The sequence below is a fragment of the Sciurus carolinensis genome, chromosome 5 (genome assembly GCF_902686445.1).
Source record: "Sciurus carolinensis chromosome 5, mSciCar1.2, whole genome shotgun sequence".
In the NCBI taxonomy this organism is placed as follows: Eukaryota; Metazoa; Chordata; class Mammalia; order Rodentia; family Sciuridae; genus Sciurus; species Sciurus carolinensis.
Genome location: NC_062217.1, coordinates 171,102,116 through 171,119,677, shown reverse-complemented (window position 1 = coordinate 171,119,677; position 17,562 = coordinate 171,102,116). Strand labels below are relative to the sequence as shown.

The following is a 17,562-nucleotide window of genomic DNA, read 5'->3' as shown; positions in this document are numbered from 1 at the left end:
TGCAGTGCTTTATAATAAACAATAAAAACCAAATGAGGACAGAAGAGATTCTTCTCCTGGCCTTAACCTGCTTAAGTGCTTTGTTAAAAATCATAGCACACATACACACACACACACACACAAAAAAAAAAAAAAAAATCAGAGCACATAGTTTTGTACATGCGAATAATTTATTGTTAGGACTTACGATCTTCTGAGTAGAAAGTATGAAATGCCTTGATCATTTTAAAATAGTGGACAAAAGCCCATGCTTATGTTGAAATGCAAAACTTCAGTGATTTTCATCAGTTCTGGTCTACCCTCCCCCCATCCTGATGAGTGAAGTCACCTATTGTCACAGTGTTGGTCGGGGCAATTGTGAGAGCTTGGTCATTTGCTTTCCATCTTCTCATTCTCTGCACTTGGGCTCCTGTGAACCCAAGCAACAGGGAGAGATTGAATTAGGTTCTAAACTAGCAAAGGTGGAGGATAGTGAGAGAGACCCAAGTGGGCAGGGCTCCCTGTAACCTCTCTTGGGCTTCCATGCCACAATTCTGACCCATCACCCTCAAAACCTGCACCCCAAGTCTCACGCAGCCCAACTCCAGAATTTGGTCTTCCCTGAGCATTGAGTCTGCTAACTCCCATTCGGGGATTCCTGGATCTGGTAGAGGTGACTCTCAAAATCTCACCATCTCCACGGACAGAGTTCATGCTTAAATAAACTAAGACTGGATACCCCACAGAGAAAACCAGCCCACGTCAGGCTAGTGTTGGCAGGACGTGTAGCTTTTTCACAAACAGATCTAGGGTTCCCTCCCTCTCCAGCTCTCAGAGGGGGAGATCCCGTGGGCAAGAACAGGGGCGTTGGCCCCGGGGCGTTCTCTGGCTGTATTACAACGGACTGCTTCAATAATTGGGATCTTTTTCCATTTGCAGGAGGCTCTGGCATCGCAAAACACAAAAATGATTTCATCTATAGTCATTTCGCAGCTGATTGATGAGAATAAGCCGAGAGAACCCGGGGCCACCTTACCCCTGCCGTGCGCGATCGCTCAGCCTCGAGCGTGCCCCCACAAGCCGGCCTCCACCAACCGCGGCGGAGTCAGCATCCACAGGGCGTTTGCATTACTGCCGGGCAAGCTGGGGGTTCCTAGACGGTGGGACGAGCGAGGCCCTGAAGCTGAACTGCCGCCCACAGTGGACCCCCGCAGGGGGTTCGCGTCCATCACCATCACCGCCCGGCGTGTTCGCCCCGCGGCCAGCGCCCTGGTGTGGGGCACTGATGCGGAGCCGCTGTGTCCCAGGTGCAGGGCGGAAGACGCTCTGCTCCGGGGCCGATCGGCAGTGACTGACAATGTCCAGCACCGTGGACCTTTTGCCTGCGCAGAGTTCCCCAGAAATGGCTCGGTGATGAGGCTGAAGGTCCCCGAGGCCCACGCTGGGCTGTGTGCGGGGAACGAGTACTGGGTCACCCACGTAGACCACAAAGAGAGCGGCTTTTCTGCAGACACTCCGCCACCGGGAAAGGCTCCGCTGGTATTCAGTTCCTGTGTCCACCTCCGGGTGTCTCGGCAGTGTCCGAATTCCATCTACTACTTGGACAGGTCTCTGTCTGTCCCTGTTGAGCAACCTCAAACTACAAGCCCCAAAGTGCACAGATCCGTCCTGTCGCTCAACCTCAGTTGTAGTTCCCACGGGTTAACAGCAGATGGAGTAGACAGCTTGGCTAACAGAGAGCCAATGGGCAGAGGCCTGAAGCTGGAGCTCCCGGAGGGAAACCGGGACCTCGGAGGGCCACGCTGGAACCCAGCTTTACAAGAAAGTCATTCCAAGGAAAACCCATCGTTGGGGCGGGTGCACCTGGGGACTGGCATATGTCCTTGGAGTGGCTCTCCTCCGTCGGAAAATATAGAATTTACAGATGTTGGGACAAACCAAGACACTGTGAGAAAAGGGAAAGAGGATCATGCAGCTCCTCGCAACAGCAATCACCCTGAGCAACTGGCCATTCACATTCCTGGCTGGAGTTACAAGGCAGGTGAGTGGTGCTGCCCTCTGCAGGAGGGCGGGGGATATGAACGCCCTGCCGCGGGGATATTAAGTGAGGGGCTTCTAAGTAGTTCAAGGGCCGTTTTGCAGTAGACTTGGCTTTGATCCGCAGTGGCCAAGTTGGCAACTGATGCAGCTCAGCTTTGATAGATTTCTTCCATGAGACTTCTGTGGATATGAGCCACGTCCCCTCAGTTCATCATTGCTAACAATGGTGCCACCATGCATGCAAAGAGTAAGAAAGGGCCCCCGCAAAAGCTAATTTAGGTCATGCCTGCTCCACCTTCCAAAGTAGGGGGAAAAGGACAAAATACCATCCACACTTAGATGTTTTGTCTCGAGTTAAACACCTGCATATTTGGGAATGTCCAGAATTCTGCACTTTTTACTTTTCAATTACATAGTCGTATTTATGAATTAACCTCATAAATATCATAAAAACCCAGACCACAAAGCCCCGTAATGGAGAGAGAGAGAGAGAGAGAGAGAGAGAGAGAGTGTGTGTGTGTGTGTGTGTGTGTAGTAACTATAGGACATTTTCTAAATGAGGAAGCCAGGGAATCTCCGTGCCAAACAGCAGCAAAAGCAATTTTCAGTCCCAGTTGCGTCTTCTGGGGTAACTTGGCTGGGAATCGTTGCTGTTTCTGCCATTTCCAAGGCCAGGCAGAATTCTCCAGGTGGACTTCCCTGAGACCCTTCACCTTTCTTGGGGAGATCAAGGGAGGAAGTGAGTCTATTTTGGAGGAAATCAGATTTTTTTTTTTTTCTGTACAAACTTCTGACTTTCAGCTTTACTTTCTGTGAAAGACTGGTTTATGAATTAGTGACTTTCCACTTGGGGAACTATTCAAAGATAATAGTAGTAAAATTGAAAATGCAGCATATGCATAATAATTTTACAGTGCAAATTTTGTCCATGAACGTTTAGTAATTAATAAAAATGACTGTAAAACATTTAAAACCATAATGTGTGTAGAAATGTTAAATGATGTAATTAATTTTAACAAGTGTGTATATATTGAATGCTCAGAGATTTTAAAAGCAATTTTGACATGGCTTTCAGATTGATTAAACCGTTGAAATGCCTGAGTCTTGCAGACTTACTGCAAGAAGGAAAATATAGTCGCCGTCCGTGTTCCAAAGATAAACCCACTTTAGTATTTAAAGGAATTGCTGGTGCTAAGCACTCCATCTTCCTTATTGATGAAGATTCCAGAAATAGAGAACCTGCACCATCACATGCTGCCCCGGTGGAAGCACATCCTCGTCTTGGTACTGTGTCTCATGACGTGAAAGAATAATTCACATTTATAGCACTTTTCACCAAAGGATCTTTAAAAATAACCAGAGCCAGATCTTTAGCATTCATCTCAGAGCAGCAGAGCAAGAGCAGAGATAGCTCCCCCACTCACTTCTGGCTTTGGTGCAGAGGTTTTTGATTGTGACTTTGTGAAATGGTTGGTTCTCTAAGAGGTTTTCTTAGCAAGTCGTGTAACTTAATTCTGCTTCCCATGGACCAACATCTCTCGGAATAACCATATATCCCAAAGAGTCACTTCTGAGGCACTTGAATGGCTCTAAATTGTGCCTTACATTCTGCATGTAAGGAAAGACTCCCAGAGGCCAGGGGAGCCATGGACTCCTTCTTTAGAGCTGTGAGTGTCTTGTTTTCTGTCTCAGTGGGGGTGGGCCAACAGTATTTGCTCTCTGAGCCTTTTTCCTCCTCTGGGTAACGAGCGCAGGAGGTGGCCTGTTGTTCTTGAAGATCTTCAAGCTTGAAAGAATATGCCCTGTCTGCTGGAGGTGACATCTCTGAGGGAAGAGACTCCATGGGACTCTGGGCCCCTGCTTCATAATGTCCAAAGCCAGAGTCTTGGGGCACACCCCTGGGAGCACATGCCCCCATACGCAGGCACCCTTGGGGTTGAGAATGCTTTCATTCAGAAACTTATTTTCAGGGGCTTGTTTTACTCAGAAGTACTGTGTCCACACTATAGAAATCTTGCTGAGGTTTATCAGCACAGCTCATGACTCTGAAGGACCAGTCTGTCCTGGCAGAACCTACGCAGTGTTTCCAGGGGTAGCTGCTGACCTCCATTCCCGGAGCTTTTTAGCCGTAATACAAGTGCTCTCAGAGCCTGGCCGAGCTCATTAAAGCTCACAGGAGCTATTTGAATTTTCCTTCCTGAAACCTGAATTTCATCATAGGCACCCTTGACAGCCTCCCGTGGTTACACATGCTATTAGCGATCTTCATACTTCATAGTTACTGAATCTGATTCTTTTTATCTGAAGGATTCCAAAACCCCTCCTGAGCAGGGTCTTCTCTAGGCCACTGTAACTGATGTTCCGCTGCTTCATAGGTGTCACCTGGGAGGTTCTACCAACAGGCTAGGCAATTTTAGTTCTAGTCATTAGGTGTTGGGCCAAAAGTCTTACAGAGTATAGCCTTGAGTGAGCCTCCAGGACACGCACTCAGAAACATTACTGTGATTAGGGGAAACTAGATGCTCACCAATGCTCTGTGCAAGGCTGGTGGCCCTGTCTTCCCGGTAGACACATGGAGACTGTTCTCCTTTGGGCCTGAGGTTTAGGTTGGTTCTCTCTGCTCATCTTGGTCTTTGAGGTTTTATCTGACTGTTGGTAAGCATCCCACTGGCATCGTGGGGGTGGGCTTTGTGAAATCTCAGCTGTGATAATCAGGGAAAATCTTATCATCATTATTGTCATTGCTGTTGTCACCATCCCATGCATTAGCACAGCATAGACTGTCAGAATCCTGGGGGCCAGGTCCTGGGCTACATCCATGCCTTTGACTTGCTCAAACCATTCTGTAAGGAAGGATAATCATTCCTATTTTGCAGATGAGACAATTGAGCCTTAAAGAGCAAATAATTTGCCCAAATCCATGTGTCTGTCAAGTGCCAGAGTATGGTGCTTGTAGGGCCCTTGTCAGTGGGAGCCCCGTGCAGAGCGGTCGGAATGCTGGTGGCTTCGGATGCTGGGTCCAGCTCCACTGTCACTGCAGAAGGTGGTGTTTGAAGAGTGCTCACAGACACCTGCAGCAATATCAGCGTTTGGTGGCCAGTGAGCTACAAGTGAATTTCTTATGAAATATAATAAGTCATTTGAAGCAGTTAAAGTTTATCAGCTCAGAAATCCTTCCCAGATAAAATTCCATTCTTCATACTGCTCTCCCTAGAGAGATAAGGGGATAAGCAATATTGATCCAGATGGTTCTGCCCACAAAGCCTCCAACAGGTACTATCTGGGCTTTTTCAGAGAAAGTGTGCCACCCCTGCTGAGGGCCACCTCCCCAGATGCCTTTGGGCAGGCCACTTGCCTGTGAGACTCTGTTTGTTCCTCTGAGGAGTGATAGAGGCCAGCCAGTTGATCTTTTAAGTCTTTAATTCTTCACTGCTAGTCTGGTTTTATATATATTTTTGGGAGGGGGAGGCTGTGATTTTCTGTCACAGTAGCTGTCAGACAAGCCAGGTTTTCAGGGTGATTCTCAGATGTGGTGAAGGAGCTCAAGTTCAAGCTCAAGTTCAAGCTCAAGCTCTCTGTCCTTAGCCTCCTTGCCCCTTTTACCCCAGGGTCTCTCACTACTTCTGGCCAGTACCTTCCTGGTTCTCTCTGATTCTTTTCCTGTTTCCTAAATGTAGATGCCCTCCTATTTCCACCTTGGCATCTAGTCTCCTGCCTCTTCCTGTTGGTGACAAGTCAGTCACTTCTGTTACTAATGCCACTTGCCATTGTCACTAAATGGATGGGGCATATGCCCAACCCTGGCACCTGCTGCTAGCTCCAGACCAGAGACCCACGTGGACAATCTTTCCTCACTCACCTGACATTTATCATGTCCACAGTGGTAGCAGGCATTGGGCTGGCCTCTGGTCTGCGGTGCTAAAGCAAAGCTCAGATGTGGGCCCTCCCCTGCGGCTGACAGCCTCTTCCTGTGGAGGTTGTTCCTCTTCTGTATGTTCCCAGAGGGCAGGAGGCAGGGCGGAGTCATTGGTATTGACCTCTTCACACCCAGCAGAGTCCCTTGGAGCTCAGAAAAGGTGCTCAGGACCTGGGGACCAGATGATAGTCACACTGATGACCCAACAGAGCCACTGATGTGACATCAGGGCCACTTAAGCTCTCTGTCTCTTCTTCCTCATACCACCTACCTTGGTACCCACACCTACAACCTCTCTGGCTAGCAGGGTGGAAGCCATGTAAGAGTCACTCTCAAGGGGTAGGTTGTGAAAAGTCAGGCAAAAACGAGAGTTCCCACTTGGTTTGAAAACTGAAGGGTGAAAGTCCCCAAATATTGTTTCCCTCCAGAAACTCAACCAGAATAGTCAAGTATTGTCATGGAACAACTTTATTATCCTTCAGAAGGCCAAATTTAATGATAAAGAAGAGAAAACATGTGAGCAATGTCACAAAAATATTTTGAAAAAATTTAAAGTTTCATTGGTTTAACTCATGGTAAGTCTTAATGACATTGGGGCATTTCTTCCAGGATCATAAATAGTATTTTCGGATCCTTCCCTAGAGCGTATACTATATGAAGACTTAAAGTCATCCCAGTGAGCTCTCTGGAGACAGGCCCCCTTTTTCTCTGAGTAACCCCTTCAATTGAATGGGCTGTGTCTTTCCAGTGTTTAGGAGAGAGCCATTGCTGGTGAACCATTTGCCCAACTTTACCAGGGAGAGATAAAGAGGAATAAATTCAAGGCCTGATTCAACAGTCTGATCTTTTTAAATAGGCACCTGCTATACATGAGTCACAGTGAAAATCAGGATACCTTGAGGAAGCTTGGTGGGCTTGGAAATGGGGCCCAGGTGAATTTCAGTTTGCCATGTCCTTTACCAAGCAATTCCCATGAGGAGCAGTTTGGGTTTAAAATGGAGACTCAATACTGTTTTGTAATTATCATTAGTCTTCAGGATCATCTTCCTTTCTACAGGAAGTCGATTCAGACACCATCTTGGAAAGAGGAAGTGATGAATTCTGTAAGGGAAAGTCTTCAAGATACAGATGACTCTGGAAAGTAGGAAAAACTGTGAGCTATAAATGGTGTGCTTGATTCCTGTGGCTTGGTTTTCTTCTCCCTCCAAAACTCTTAAAGCAGAGCTCATATCTTTCTGTAAAATATGATTTTCTTTTGTGCTAATAACTGTGGAGAACAAGAGATGAACGGAGATGGTAGAATGGGCTCATGAATTCATCTTGAACTATGTTTTCAAAGTAGTTTCTTAAACACAGAAACATTTTTCATGTTGCAACCACTGGTTGGTCTATTTCTCCCGTCGGTCCTAGCCGCAGGAGGGTGTCACTGCAGTTAAAGTGCTGTGGCCCACAGGTGACCTTCCCTGGTTGGGAGCTGTCACTAGAGAGTGACAAGGGCATTCCTACCCAGGGAGCACGTCAGACACATCGGGTGCTTTTCCACAGCTGTTGTCCTGACCTGACGCTGGAATTGGCACGTCCAGGTCATTGACTCCCTGCTGAGAGTCCTTCAGCATGGTGGATCCTCTCTGGGTGGCAATCCTCAGGTCCTCAGGGACAATCACCAGACTCTCACAGGCTGAGGTCCCTGAGGGGTCTTGAAGGGCAGGTACGTAGTAGGCATGTTCTTTTCAAAACCTTTGTCATGCCACATAAGATTTGAATTGGTTCCCTCAGCTACCCTACCCTTGCCTACTCTGATTCTTGTGAAAAATGTCCTGCCAGATGAGGACTTTATGAATGGGTCGCTTAGGAAGTTCTTGTGTATGGAATCAGAAGTTGAAAACAAAAAAGCTGCAAAAATTCAGTTTTTCTTAGCTGGTTTCTCAGTGAGTTGAAGCATTTGCATAGAGAGACTGCATCATCTGATCTGTGAACTTGGATGGTTTTCCTTGTGCTTCAGAGTTGCCCCCAGAAGTCTGCATTAAGCACACGGCCCATCATGTTATTAAATAATGCTTTATTGTGGGCCCCACACAGAAGTAAACTCAGTTCTCCCTGTTTTCCAGAGTTGTGCATCTTTTGAGCAACTCTAGTTTTCTCTCTCAGAGCTCTGGCCCCGGGCTTCAGTGAAACTTCCTGCATTGTGTCAACTTTAGAGCCACCACTTGCCAATACATGTCATTCCATGGTGGTATTTGTTGTGCAAAACTCACACGTATACATACTAGGTGACTGAAATAAAGGGGAAATTACATAGTTTACTTGAACTCTCCCTCACTCTGACAGCAGGATGCTGAATCCAAGGACCACACTTGCTGGTGAACACATGAACTAGAACCCCAGGAGAGTGGTCAACATGCTAATGCCTTGGTGTCTGAAGAAGATAGAGGCTTATTCAGTTTTGCATGTGGGTGCAACACATTTAGGTGTTTTGGGTTTAATGTAGTTGGTGAAGAAAAGGCTGTGAGTTTCTCTGGCATCCTGTCCTGGACCATCATAAGACCAAGTGGACCTTTTCAGTGCAGAAAGAGAGCCACAGAAGCTGGGAACATCAGCAGCAGACCCCAGCTGGTGAGGTCTGGGAGGGGAGCTCTGGCTTGCTGGATATCAGGGAGAATTGATGGTTTAGTTGTCAAAAAAAACTCCATCAAGAAAAACTCAGCCCCAAGGCCTGCTGGGGCTGCAGGTTTAACATCACCCATGAAGACACAGGTTTAAGTGGAATCAGTTTCTTCTTTAATTTCTTCACTTATATCATTCTTTTTTTCTCCCTTATTGAAAAAAATAAAGCATGGGCTTTGTAGAATTTAAAATATAATTAAGTAAAAAGAGAAAAGTGAAAATTAACCATAACACTCAGGGAAATATCACTAATATTTACTAGATATTCCACAATTGGCTACTTATATTCTCCCTTGAGTACAATAATCTTTTTCTTTTTTGTTTGTTCATTCTTTTTTGTTATTGTTTTTTGTTTTTTTCATACCAGATTGAACCCAGGGACTCTTAACCCCTGAGCCACCTCTCCAGCCCTTTTTATATTTTATTTAGAGACAGGTCTCACTAAGTTGCTTAGGGCCTTGCTAAGTTGCCAAGGCTGGCTTTGAACTTGCAATCCTCCTCCTCAGCCTCCTGAGCAGCTGGGTAGCAGGCACCCTGGCCAGCTCCGTGTCCTGTTTCCCTCCCTTTTCATCATTTAGTGGCTACAGAGGCTCCCATCACATGAGATCTCCTAAACTTTTTTTTTTTAACTTCCTTTTAAACAGATCATTTCCATTTTTACATTTTTATAACAGTGTGCTAGTAAATCTCTTTGGGGAGAAATGTGGGCATTTCATCTGACTTTTTAAAACCAGATTCCTAGAATTTCTAGTCAGAAGGTAGGAACAATTTTAAGGCCTTTTAATGAAGGTTTCCAAATGACACTCTTACTTGTACTATGTGTATCCTTAGTTGTACTATGTGTATCCTTAGTTGTACTATCTGTATCCTTAATTGTACTATCTGTATCCTTAGTTGTACTATCCGCTTCCCTAAACAGACACAAGCACTGGGTACAAACACTTCTTTGATGCATGAAAAATGGCATTTATGATGTCAGCTGTACTTTTTCATAGAGGTCCAACTTTCTGCATTTATTTCACATGCACATTTCTTCTCTTAGGAGTTGCCTCTATTTTCTTTGTTCACTTTTCTTTAGTTTTTTTATTTGTATTTTTACTTATGTAAGAATATCCCTTTATGTTTACATTTTAACATTGCTTATGGTAAATTCATTCTGCAGTAATTCTGAGTGAACAGAAGGGTCACCATTAGCAGAGAGTCCCCATAGCACCCTCACTGGGTGCCACTCCTGTGAACCTCCTTGGTAACCGTGGTCTGTCTACTGAGATGTTTCTCACCCTGGGTACCGAGGGCCCTTGGACTGGATGGGTCCTGGTGTGGGTCTGTCCTGTGGTCCAAGGGTGTCTCTACCCATAGATGCTTCAGGTGCACAGCCAAAAGTGTCTCCAAACCGTGCCAGATGCTTTGGGAGTAAAATGGGCCCCATTGAGAGCCACCGATCTAAACTGGGAAACCGATGCTGGTACTGTAGACATTGCTCAGATTTCACCCTGTCCCCACTCATGCCCACTCTGTGCCAGGGTTCAGCCCAGCCACCTCACCCTTAGTCTTCCTGCCCGTTCATGGTAATTTTTGGCATTCAGATTCCTTGTCACCTTGGTCATTTTCCCATGGTCTTTCCCCTGAAGGGCTTGGGAAGGCCTTTGCCAGCCTGCCTTGCTCACCAGTGCTCTTGCTGAGAGCCGTGGTACTTGGCTGGAGTCTGTTCCTAAATGGTCTGCCAGGGGAATCATTGGTGAGAGGCTCTGTCACTGCAGTACGGCCCTAGGCTGCTGGCACCACTCATGTACTGCTCTGGTTTGGAGGTGAGGTGTCCCCCAAAAGTCACATGTGGGACAATGCAGGAAGGTTCAGAGGAGAAGTGATTGGGTTGTAAGAGTCTTAACCCAATCCATGAATGAGTCCCTGATGGGACGAAGTGAAATGGTGGGGTGTGGCTGGAGGAGGTGGGAATTGGGGCGTGACTTTGGGGTATATATTTTGTATCTGGAGAGTGAAGTCTCTCTCTCTCTCTCTCTCTCTCTCTCTCTCTCTGCTTCCTGATGATGCCAGCTGCTTCCCTCTGCCACTCTCTCTTCTGCCATGATATTCAGCCTCACCTCTAGCCCCAAGGAATGGAGCTGGCCTTCTATGAACTAAGACTTCTGAAAGTCTTAGTGAGCCCTCGAATAAACCTTTCCTCCTCTATGATTGTGCTGGTTAGATCATTTAGTCACAGTAGTGAAAAAGCTGACTAAATCTTTTAGTACCGAATCTAAGGATTCCTTCACAGTTGTTTCCTTGTAGAAATTTTCATGCAATTTGGATATTACATGAATCAAAAAAATTGCTCTGCTCCCAAGTGTGGATCTGAAAGAGGGGGACTCTTTTAGCTTCTCCTAACTGTGAGTGTTCGGCATTTGACTATCCTATCCTGTAGGCTATAGGCAAGGACAGTCTCTGGCTACCATTACACTTGTTCAAAATTTAATTTTATATTCAAAAAACCCTCTCAATCTGGTAAGTTAATTTTGGTAACTCTTACCCTTGGTAATGCTTTTGAAATTCTTTCACATCTTTGCACGGATCTTTAATTTCTCTCAGAAATGTTTTGTGGTTCTCAGTATAGAGATCATTTATGTATTTTGTGAAATTTATCCTTATTTATATTCTGAATGCTTCTATAAATGAAAAGTACTGATTTTTAAAAATTTCATTTCCAAATCTTTGATTGAATTTTATACATAGATAATCAATTTCTGGGTAGTGACCCTGAATTCTGCAACTTTGGTAAAATTGCTTAATAAGTACAGCAGTATTTTTATGGATTCCTTAGGGTTGTCTGTATATAACAATACTATGCATGATTAGGGTCTCACTTATTCTTGCTCCACTGATGACATCTACCTTTCTCCCTTGCCTTTTGCGCAAGGTAAGACCTCAGTGGAATGTGAGGAGAAGTAAGGAGAGGAAACATCCGTCTCACCTCTTATTGGCCATAGAGATTTTAAAAGCATGTAGGCAGATAGATTCAAAAGTGAAACTCTGTCCTGAAAGACCCTAGCTTCCCATTCCCTGTCAACCAATCTTCTATCTCTGTCCCTTTGGACTTGCCTGCCCCAGGTGCCTCATGCAAGTGGAATCACGTGACATGTGTCCTCTGAGATGCACGTTCCACCTTGGCACAATGCCCCTGAGGCCTGTCAGTGTCGAAGCACGACAGGACTTCTTTCCTTGCTAGCTGGCAGTGTTCTATGGCACATATTTGCCACGTTGCTTTTACACAGTCATCTGCTGATGGACAGCTGGTTTGCTCTTACCTTTAGACTATTGGAACAATGCCTCAACCAGCATGTACCCATCCTTTCGGTCCCTGCTTTCAGATCTTGGGGTGTATACCCAGGAGCAGGATTGTGAATCTGGTGAATTCTGCCACTAACGGTTGGAGGAGCTATCAAGCTGTTTTCTGTGACAGCTGCACGTCATACACCCTGCTGCCAATCTACAAAGGTTCCCATCGTTGCCAGCACTTCCTTATTTTTTATTTTGATAATATCCATCCTAATATCTCATTGTGGTTTTGATCGAACTTTCCTAGTGATGTTGAACATTTTTGTGTGCCTGTTGGCCATTCAAAACCTTTGGAGAAATGTCTATTCAAGTCCTTTGTCCGTTTTTTATGCAGGTTGTTTGGGTTTTGTGTTGTTATTGTTTCTACTGCTAATTTGATGAGAGCTCTGATTATACATGAGTGTTGAATATTGACAAATCCTTCTATTCATCCATTGGGATAATAATAGGGTTTTTTTCAAATTGTTTCATGAACATGGGGAGTTACATTGATTTTCATGTTAAACTGGTCAGAATATAATATACTTTTAAAAAATAAATATATCACTGGATCATTTTTACTAATATTTTCCAGGAATCTGTTTTTCATTTTATCTGTTAGAAATATTGGTCTGTAGTTTTCTTTTGGAAATGTTTTTGGTTTTGGTACCAGGAAAACACCAACTTTATAAAATAAACTGGGGAATATTTTCTCCTTTGACTCTGAAAGAGATTTTGTGGTTTTACTTCTGAAGTGTTTGTTTGAAATCAATAGTGAAATTTTCTTGACTGAAGTTTTCTTTGTGGGGAAGTTTTTAATGATGAATTCAATTTCTTTGCTTGCAGTGTGACCAGTAAGGGTTTCTATTTCTTAAGTCTGTTTTGACAATTTGTGTCTTTCAAGGAATTTGCCATTTCATCAAAGTTGTTTGAGTTATTGGCATAAAGTTCTTGGCAGTATTTTCTTATCATCCCTGGAGCTCCAGTGATGTCCTATAATTTATTGGTAGTTTGTGTTCACATTGTTATTTGTCCTGAGTTGACCCCTCATTTTATTTTATTTTATTTTAGTTGGCCTCTCAGGAGAAAGCTTGGATTAAATGTGCATATCAGGAGTGTTTTCACAGGATCATTTTAAGCTCAATTTCCTTCTAATTTGGATATGTATTATTTTTATTTTCCTTCAGTTCAAAATTTTTTCTGCATATTCTCATCCATATCACTTTATTTTAGTTGTATCTTCCTGATGAGCTTCACTATCTGATAGGGCAAGATTATGATCACTACAATTTGGGGGAAATTTTTATGAACTGTTCTTATTTAAGTAGAAAATTTAGGCCATTTACAGTTATTTTAATGTATTCCTGTCATGCTATTTAGGTTTTGGGTTGTCTTATCCCTCTGTCTTTTCCTCTCTCTAATTGCCATGTGTTGAATCAATTTTCCCCCATCCTACTCTTTGGTTGGAAGTTGTACTCTTTACTTCTGTTATTGCAGGGACCAGCTAGGAATCGTAACCTGTGAACTTGGCAAAGCCCAAAGTTCCTCAGTATTTCCGCTCACACTTCCAACGACTTAGTCTTGGAACACTTTCACCCTCGTCACCCTGGGGCAGAAGCCCTGCTGCTCTCTTGTGCCCTAGTCTACCTTTCTATTTTGAGTCCTACAAATCGAATGTCACTTTTATAGGTAAGTAGAGTCACCTCGTGTTTGCCATTGCCTTTCTTTCTTTTCCTTTATGCACGTCAGATCTCGTTTTCTAGTATTAGTTATCAATTTCCATCTCCCTGAAGGGTATATTTCCCCTGTCATTTTTGATGATTCATGAAAATGGAGGGACTTTTGGTGATAAACTGTCTCAAATTGGTTTGGGACTGAGAGGAGATAGTGATTCTAACAGCATGTTTATTTCACCATCTTCTTGCAGGAGGCCTTGACAAGGTGTCTTGTTCTTGTTGACAGTTATTTCCACTCAGTCCTTTTGAAAATCTTATCCTAGTGCCTTTGGCTTCCATTGTTGCTATGGAGAAGGCAACTGTAAGTTTAGTTGCTAAACCTTCATACTTTTGTTTGGGCTGTGTTTAAGGTCTTTGCGTTTGGCGTTATGATATATTTAAATATGGGTTTCTTTTTTATTGTGTTCAAGATGTGTTATGTTTCTGGAACCAAGTTATTGTGTCAATTCATTCTGGGTATTCCCTAGACATTTCTTTTTGTCCTTTCCTTCATTTCCTATTATCTCCCTTCAGGACTCTTGATTAGAAGTATTTTATACTGCTACATTCTATTTTCCTTTCTCCTAACCTTTCTCATTTTCCATTTCTTTGACTGTGATGTGCTCAGTAAAAAATTTACACACACACACATGCACACATACACACACATGCACACACAAATATTAAATATGTATCTATTCACTGTAATTCCTAGACTGTGCTTATTGGAAAGTCTCTGGACCTGAGGATCAGAAGGCACTCCCGTGCTCACATTGTACTAACTTTTTAGCTTGTGGTTGATCATAGTCTGCAGATCGTGCAAGCCTTGACGTGGAGCTGATGAAGGACTAACTCTGTGTTGTACCTGTATGCCGAAGTTTCCAGGGTGACTTTCCACATTTTCAAGTCCCATGCTTTGTCTCCTGGCATCTGTTTGACCTTAAATCCCAAACTCCAGGTGCCCAAAAATTAGCAGAAGCCCCACAGCAGCTGGATTCCTCTCCGGTTTTCTTAACCTCGGAAGGGTTTCCTTATTTCCTTGCAAGTTGAGCCATATATTTAAAATGTTTTGATGCTTATTTCCAAGGTTTTTAATTGCTTCATAGCATGAGAGAGTGGACTATCTAGCTCACCATATTGCAGGAAATGATTGATCTCATGCATTTATTTTCTACTAGAGTTTGAACATTGGCCAGCCATTTTTTTAAGTTAGAATTTTTGAGATTTTTTAAAAATTAAGTTTTGTAAATGAATTATTATTATTACACTATTAATTTCCCTGTAGATGTGCATGCAGTACCTCTTCATGAGGGTTCCACCTTTGTGGCCTAAGCATCTCCCCTAGGACTTGCTTTTTGGTGTCACCACACTGGGATTAAAGATTTTGGGTAGGACTGGGAGCAGACATGAACATTCAGATCATTGCACAGTATCTATTCTTTGTTTAAAAAGTATTTTCTGACCTACTTAGAATTTTTCTAACATTGTTAACAGTTTTTATCAAGCCCTGAATCAGTGACCTGTTTCCATTGCTATTAAAATTTCTTTGTAAACATGGGAAATAGCCAATATTCACATCATATAGTTATATAACTTTTTAACTCCCTCTCTAATGTTGAGCAGTTAACTTGATTCATAATTTTTCACCACTTTAAGTAATACTGACTGCATATCTATATCTATAAAACTTTGACCACATCTGCACATGTTCCCAAGCTATATTTCTGGTAGGAGAGCTGTTGGGTAGTAGTTTGAGCATTGTTCAGGCTTTGAATGTTGTATTATCATTTGCTCTGTGGGGGTTCAGAAAACTTACTCCTAGTACAGAGCTTTGACTCACTGAAGTAGGGATGGATGGTCTCCAAGGTTCTGTTTGGTTCAGGAGACTCAGATGCCAGCCTTCAGGGGAAAGTCTGAATTTCCTGCACTCTAGAAAACAATGATTAGTGTCCACCACTGGCCAGTCAAATTTGTGTTTCACTGCAATATGTCTGGAATTGAGTATATACATTTTTACATTTTGCTAATTTCACAGCTAAAATTAGCACCTTAATTTTGTGCATTTTCAAATCACAAACAAGGCAGGATTTCCTGTTTGCTTATTGGGCCACATTTATTTCATTCTGTTGAAATTCTCTTCTGTCCCACATCTCCTTCAGCTATTGAGAGTTAGGGGTTTCCTCCTAAGAAGAGGAAACTTTAATGTCCTCACTCTTATGCACTAGGGCCCAGGGGGGTCAGCCTGCACCATTTGGGCCAGTGCATTGGTGAACCCCAAGTCATCATGAACTTGTGCCTTACATTTCCACAATTGTCTTCTGACTTGTCTTTGGAGAATGGGGTAATTGTGACAATTCAAAATAAGGATGGATTTAGAGGAAAATGGCACAGGCATGAAGAACACTGGAATGTAAAAATGACTTATTTTATAGTTTTGTTGAATATAGCGTGAGCTACGGTACTTGGTGATACAGTGAAGGAGGTAACTTTCTCTGTCCCAAGATGTATTCAGGAGACAGAGGAGAGGACAAAGAGAAAAGGAGAGAGGAGAGAGGGAGAGAGAGGGGTCACCAGCAACCACATTCCCCAAATTAGCCAAAGAAAGTTCTCTGGGGTATCCAACCCCTCTGCTGAGCCATCTCAAGGGGATTAAAAAGGCAAAAAGCTTGGGGATTCACAAACAGAACCTGTTCTTGGGTCCCTGGGGGCCAAGTGGTTGCAAACAGGATGTTAGAATGGAAAGGAAGTTCAGGAGCCCTGGGGGAGGGGGCAGCCACACCAGAGATCTTAGGCTGCTCTTCTCCAGGGCAGAGGAGGGCAGTGCCTGCATGAGATTGTTATGTGTGTTTATTGAGCAAATGCTAATGTCTTGCTCTGAAGTTGTATTCCTCCTTTCTTAGTAGTCCCTGATAAAAATAGATCCTGTGATCTCTAGTCACAACCCAAAAGCATGCAACCTTGGAGAGGTTGAAATACCACTGATCATTTCAAACTCAGCTCCGGGTGTTTGCAAATGAGCTTTCTGCTTTCCTCCTGAGCATCCATCAAGTCCGCACAGGAGGCACTGAGACCGGGGATTAGTGGAGAAAGGATTGGGAGAGCATTTTTAACATGATGTAATTGGATGTGAATCGTTAATTACATTATGAAACTTAAAGCACACAGACCCGAGTCTCTGCAGCTGAGTTGAATTAGTTCCTCCACCAAAAGAAATTAGAGCTCAAGTCTAAAGACTAGCAAAGGCCAGAATGCCAAGTGCAGAGCAGTGGATTTCACTCAGGCGCCACCCGCGAAACAGGAACGCTTTTAGCTTGGTACCACATGACTCCCAGCTGTCCCTGCCTCCTTCGGGACCTGCCTGCCACATGCCTGTTGGTGTTGCTTTCTTAAAGATGTATTTATAACTTATAAATGAGTGTATATAAGTTTATATATAACTTATTTATAACTCACAGCTTTTATATGTTTAAAACACTCTAATTCGTGGAGACACAATTCACATTCCATAACTGTCTTGCACTGCTACTTCAATCAGCAGACATTAATATTTAAAAATACACTGTATTCCTAAATGTTATGTAATATTCAGAAAGTACCTAACACTACTGGTGCAGGGAACCTAAATTTAAGGGTCCCCCAAACCAGACTTGTCCCTTAACTCCTTTTCCAGCAGAAAGATTCCCCCTGACACTTGGAGTGTTTTCTTCCTGCTAGGAAATGCACATTCCTTCCCAACGCAGAGGAGGCCTGAGGGTCCTGTTTCCCTGGTGACACACCCAGGCTTGCTCTCTGGTCTGCGTGGCCTGTTAAGTTGCCTGCTCCTTCCTGATGGTGTCAGAAAGGGAAAACATGTCATTTCAAATCCGGGGAAAAGCCACTGGCAAGTTGGGGAAGCAACAGTCCCGGTGGCTGAGCTGCAGAGCTCCTGGCTTCCCA

The 17,562-nt window shown here is 43.8% G+C and overlaps 1 protein-coding gene across 2 annotated transcripts in view; it reads left to right on the top strand.

The window, feature by feature from the left end:
* C5H10orf90 (chromosome 5 C10orf90 homolog) overlaps nucleotides 1–17,562 on the top strand; it is a 186,818-nt gene that overhangs the window by 124,792 nt on the left and 44,464 nt on the right. For both annotated transcript variants that reach the window (XM_047553367.1, XM_047553366.1), the window contains exon 4: nucleotides 919–2,020. In XM_047553367.1, coding sequence (XP_047409323.1) covers nucleotides 919–2,020 — 1,102 coding nt within the window. The remainder of the gene's footprint in view (nucleotides 1–918; nucleotides 2,021–17,562) is intronic.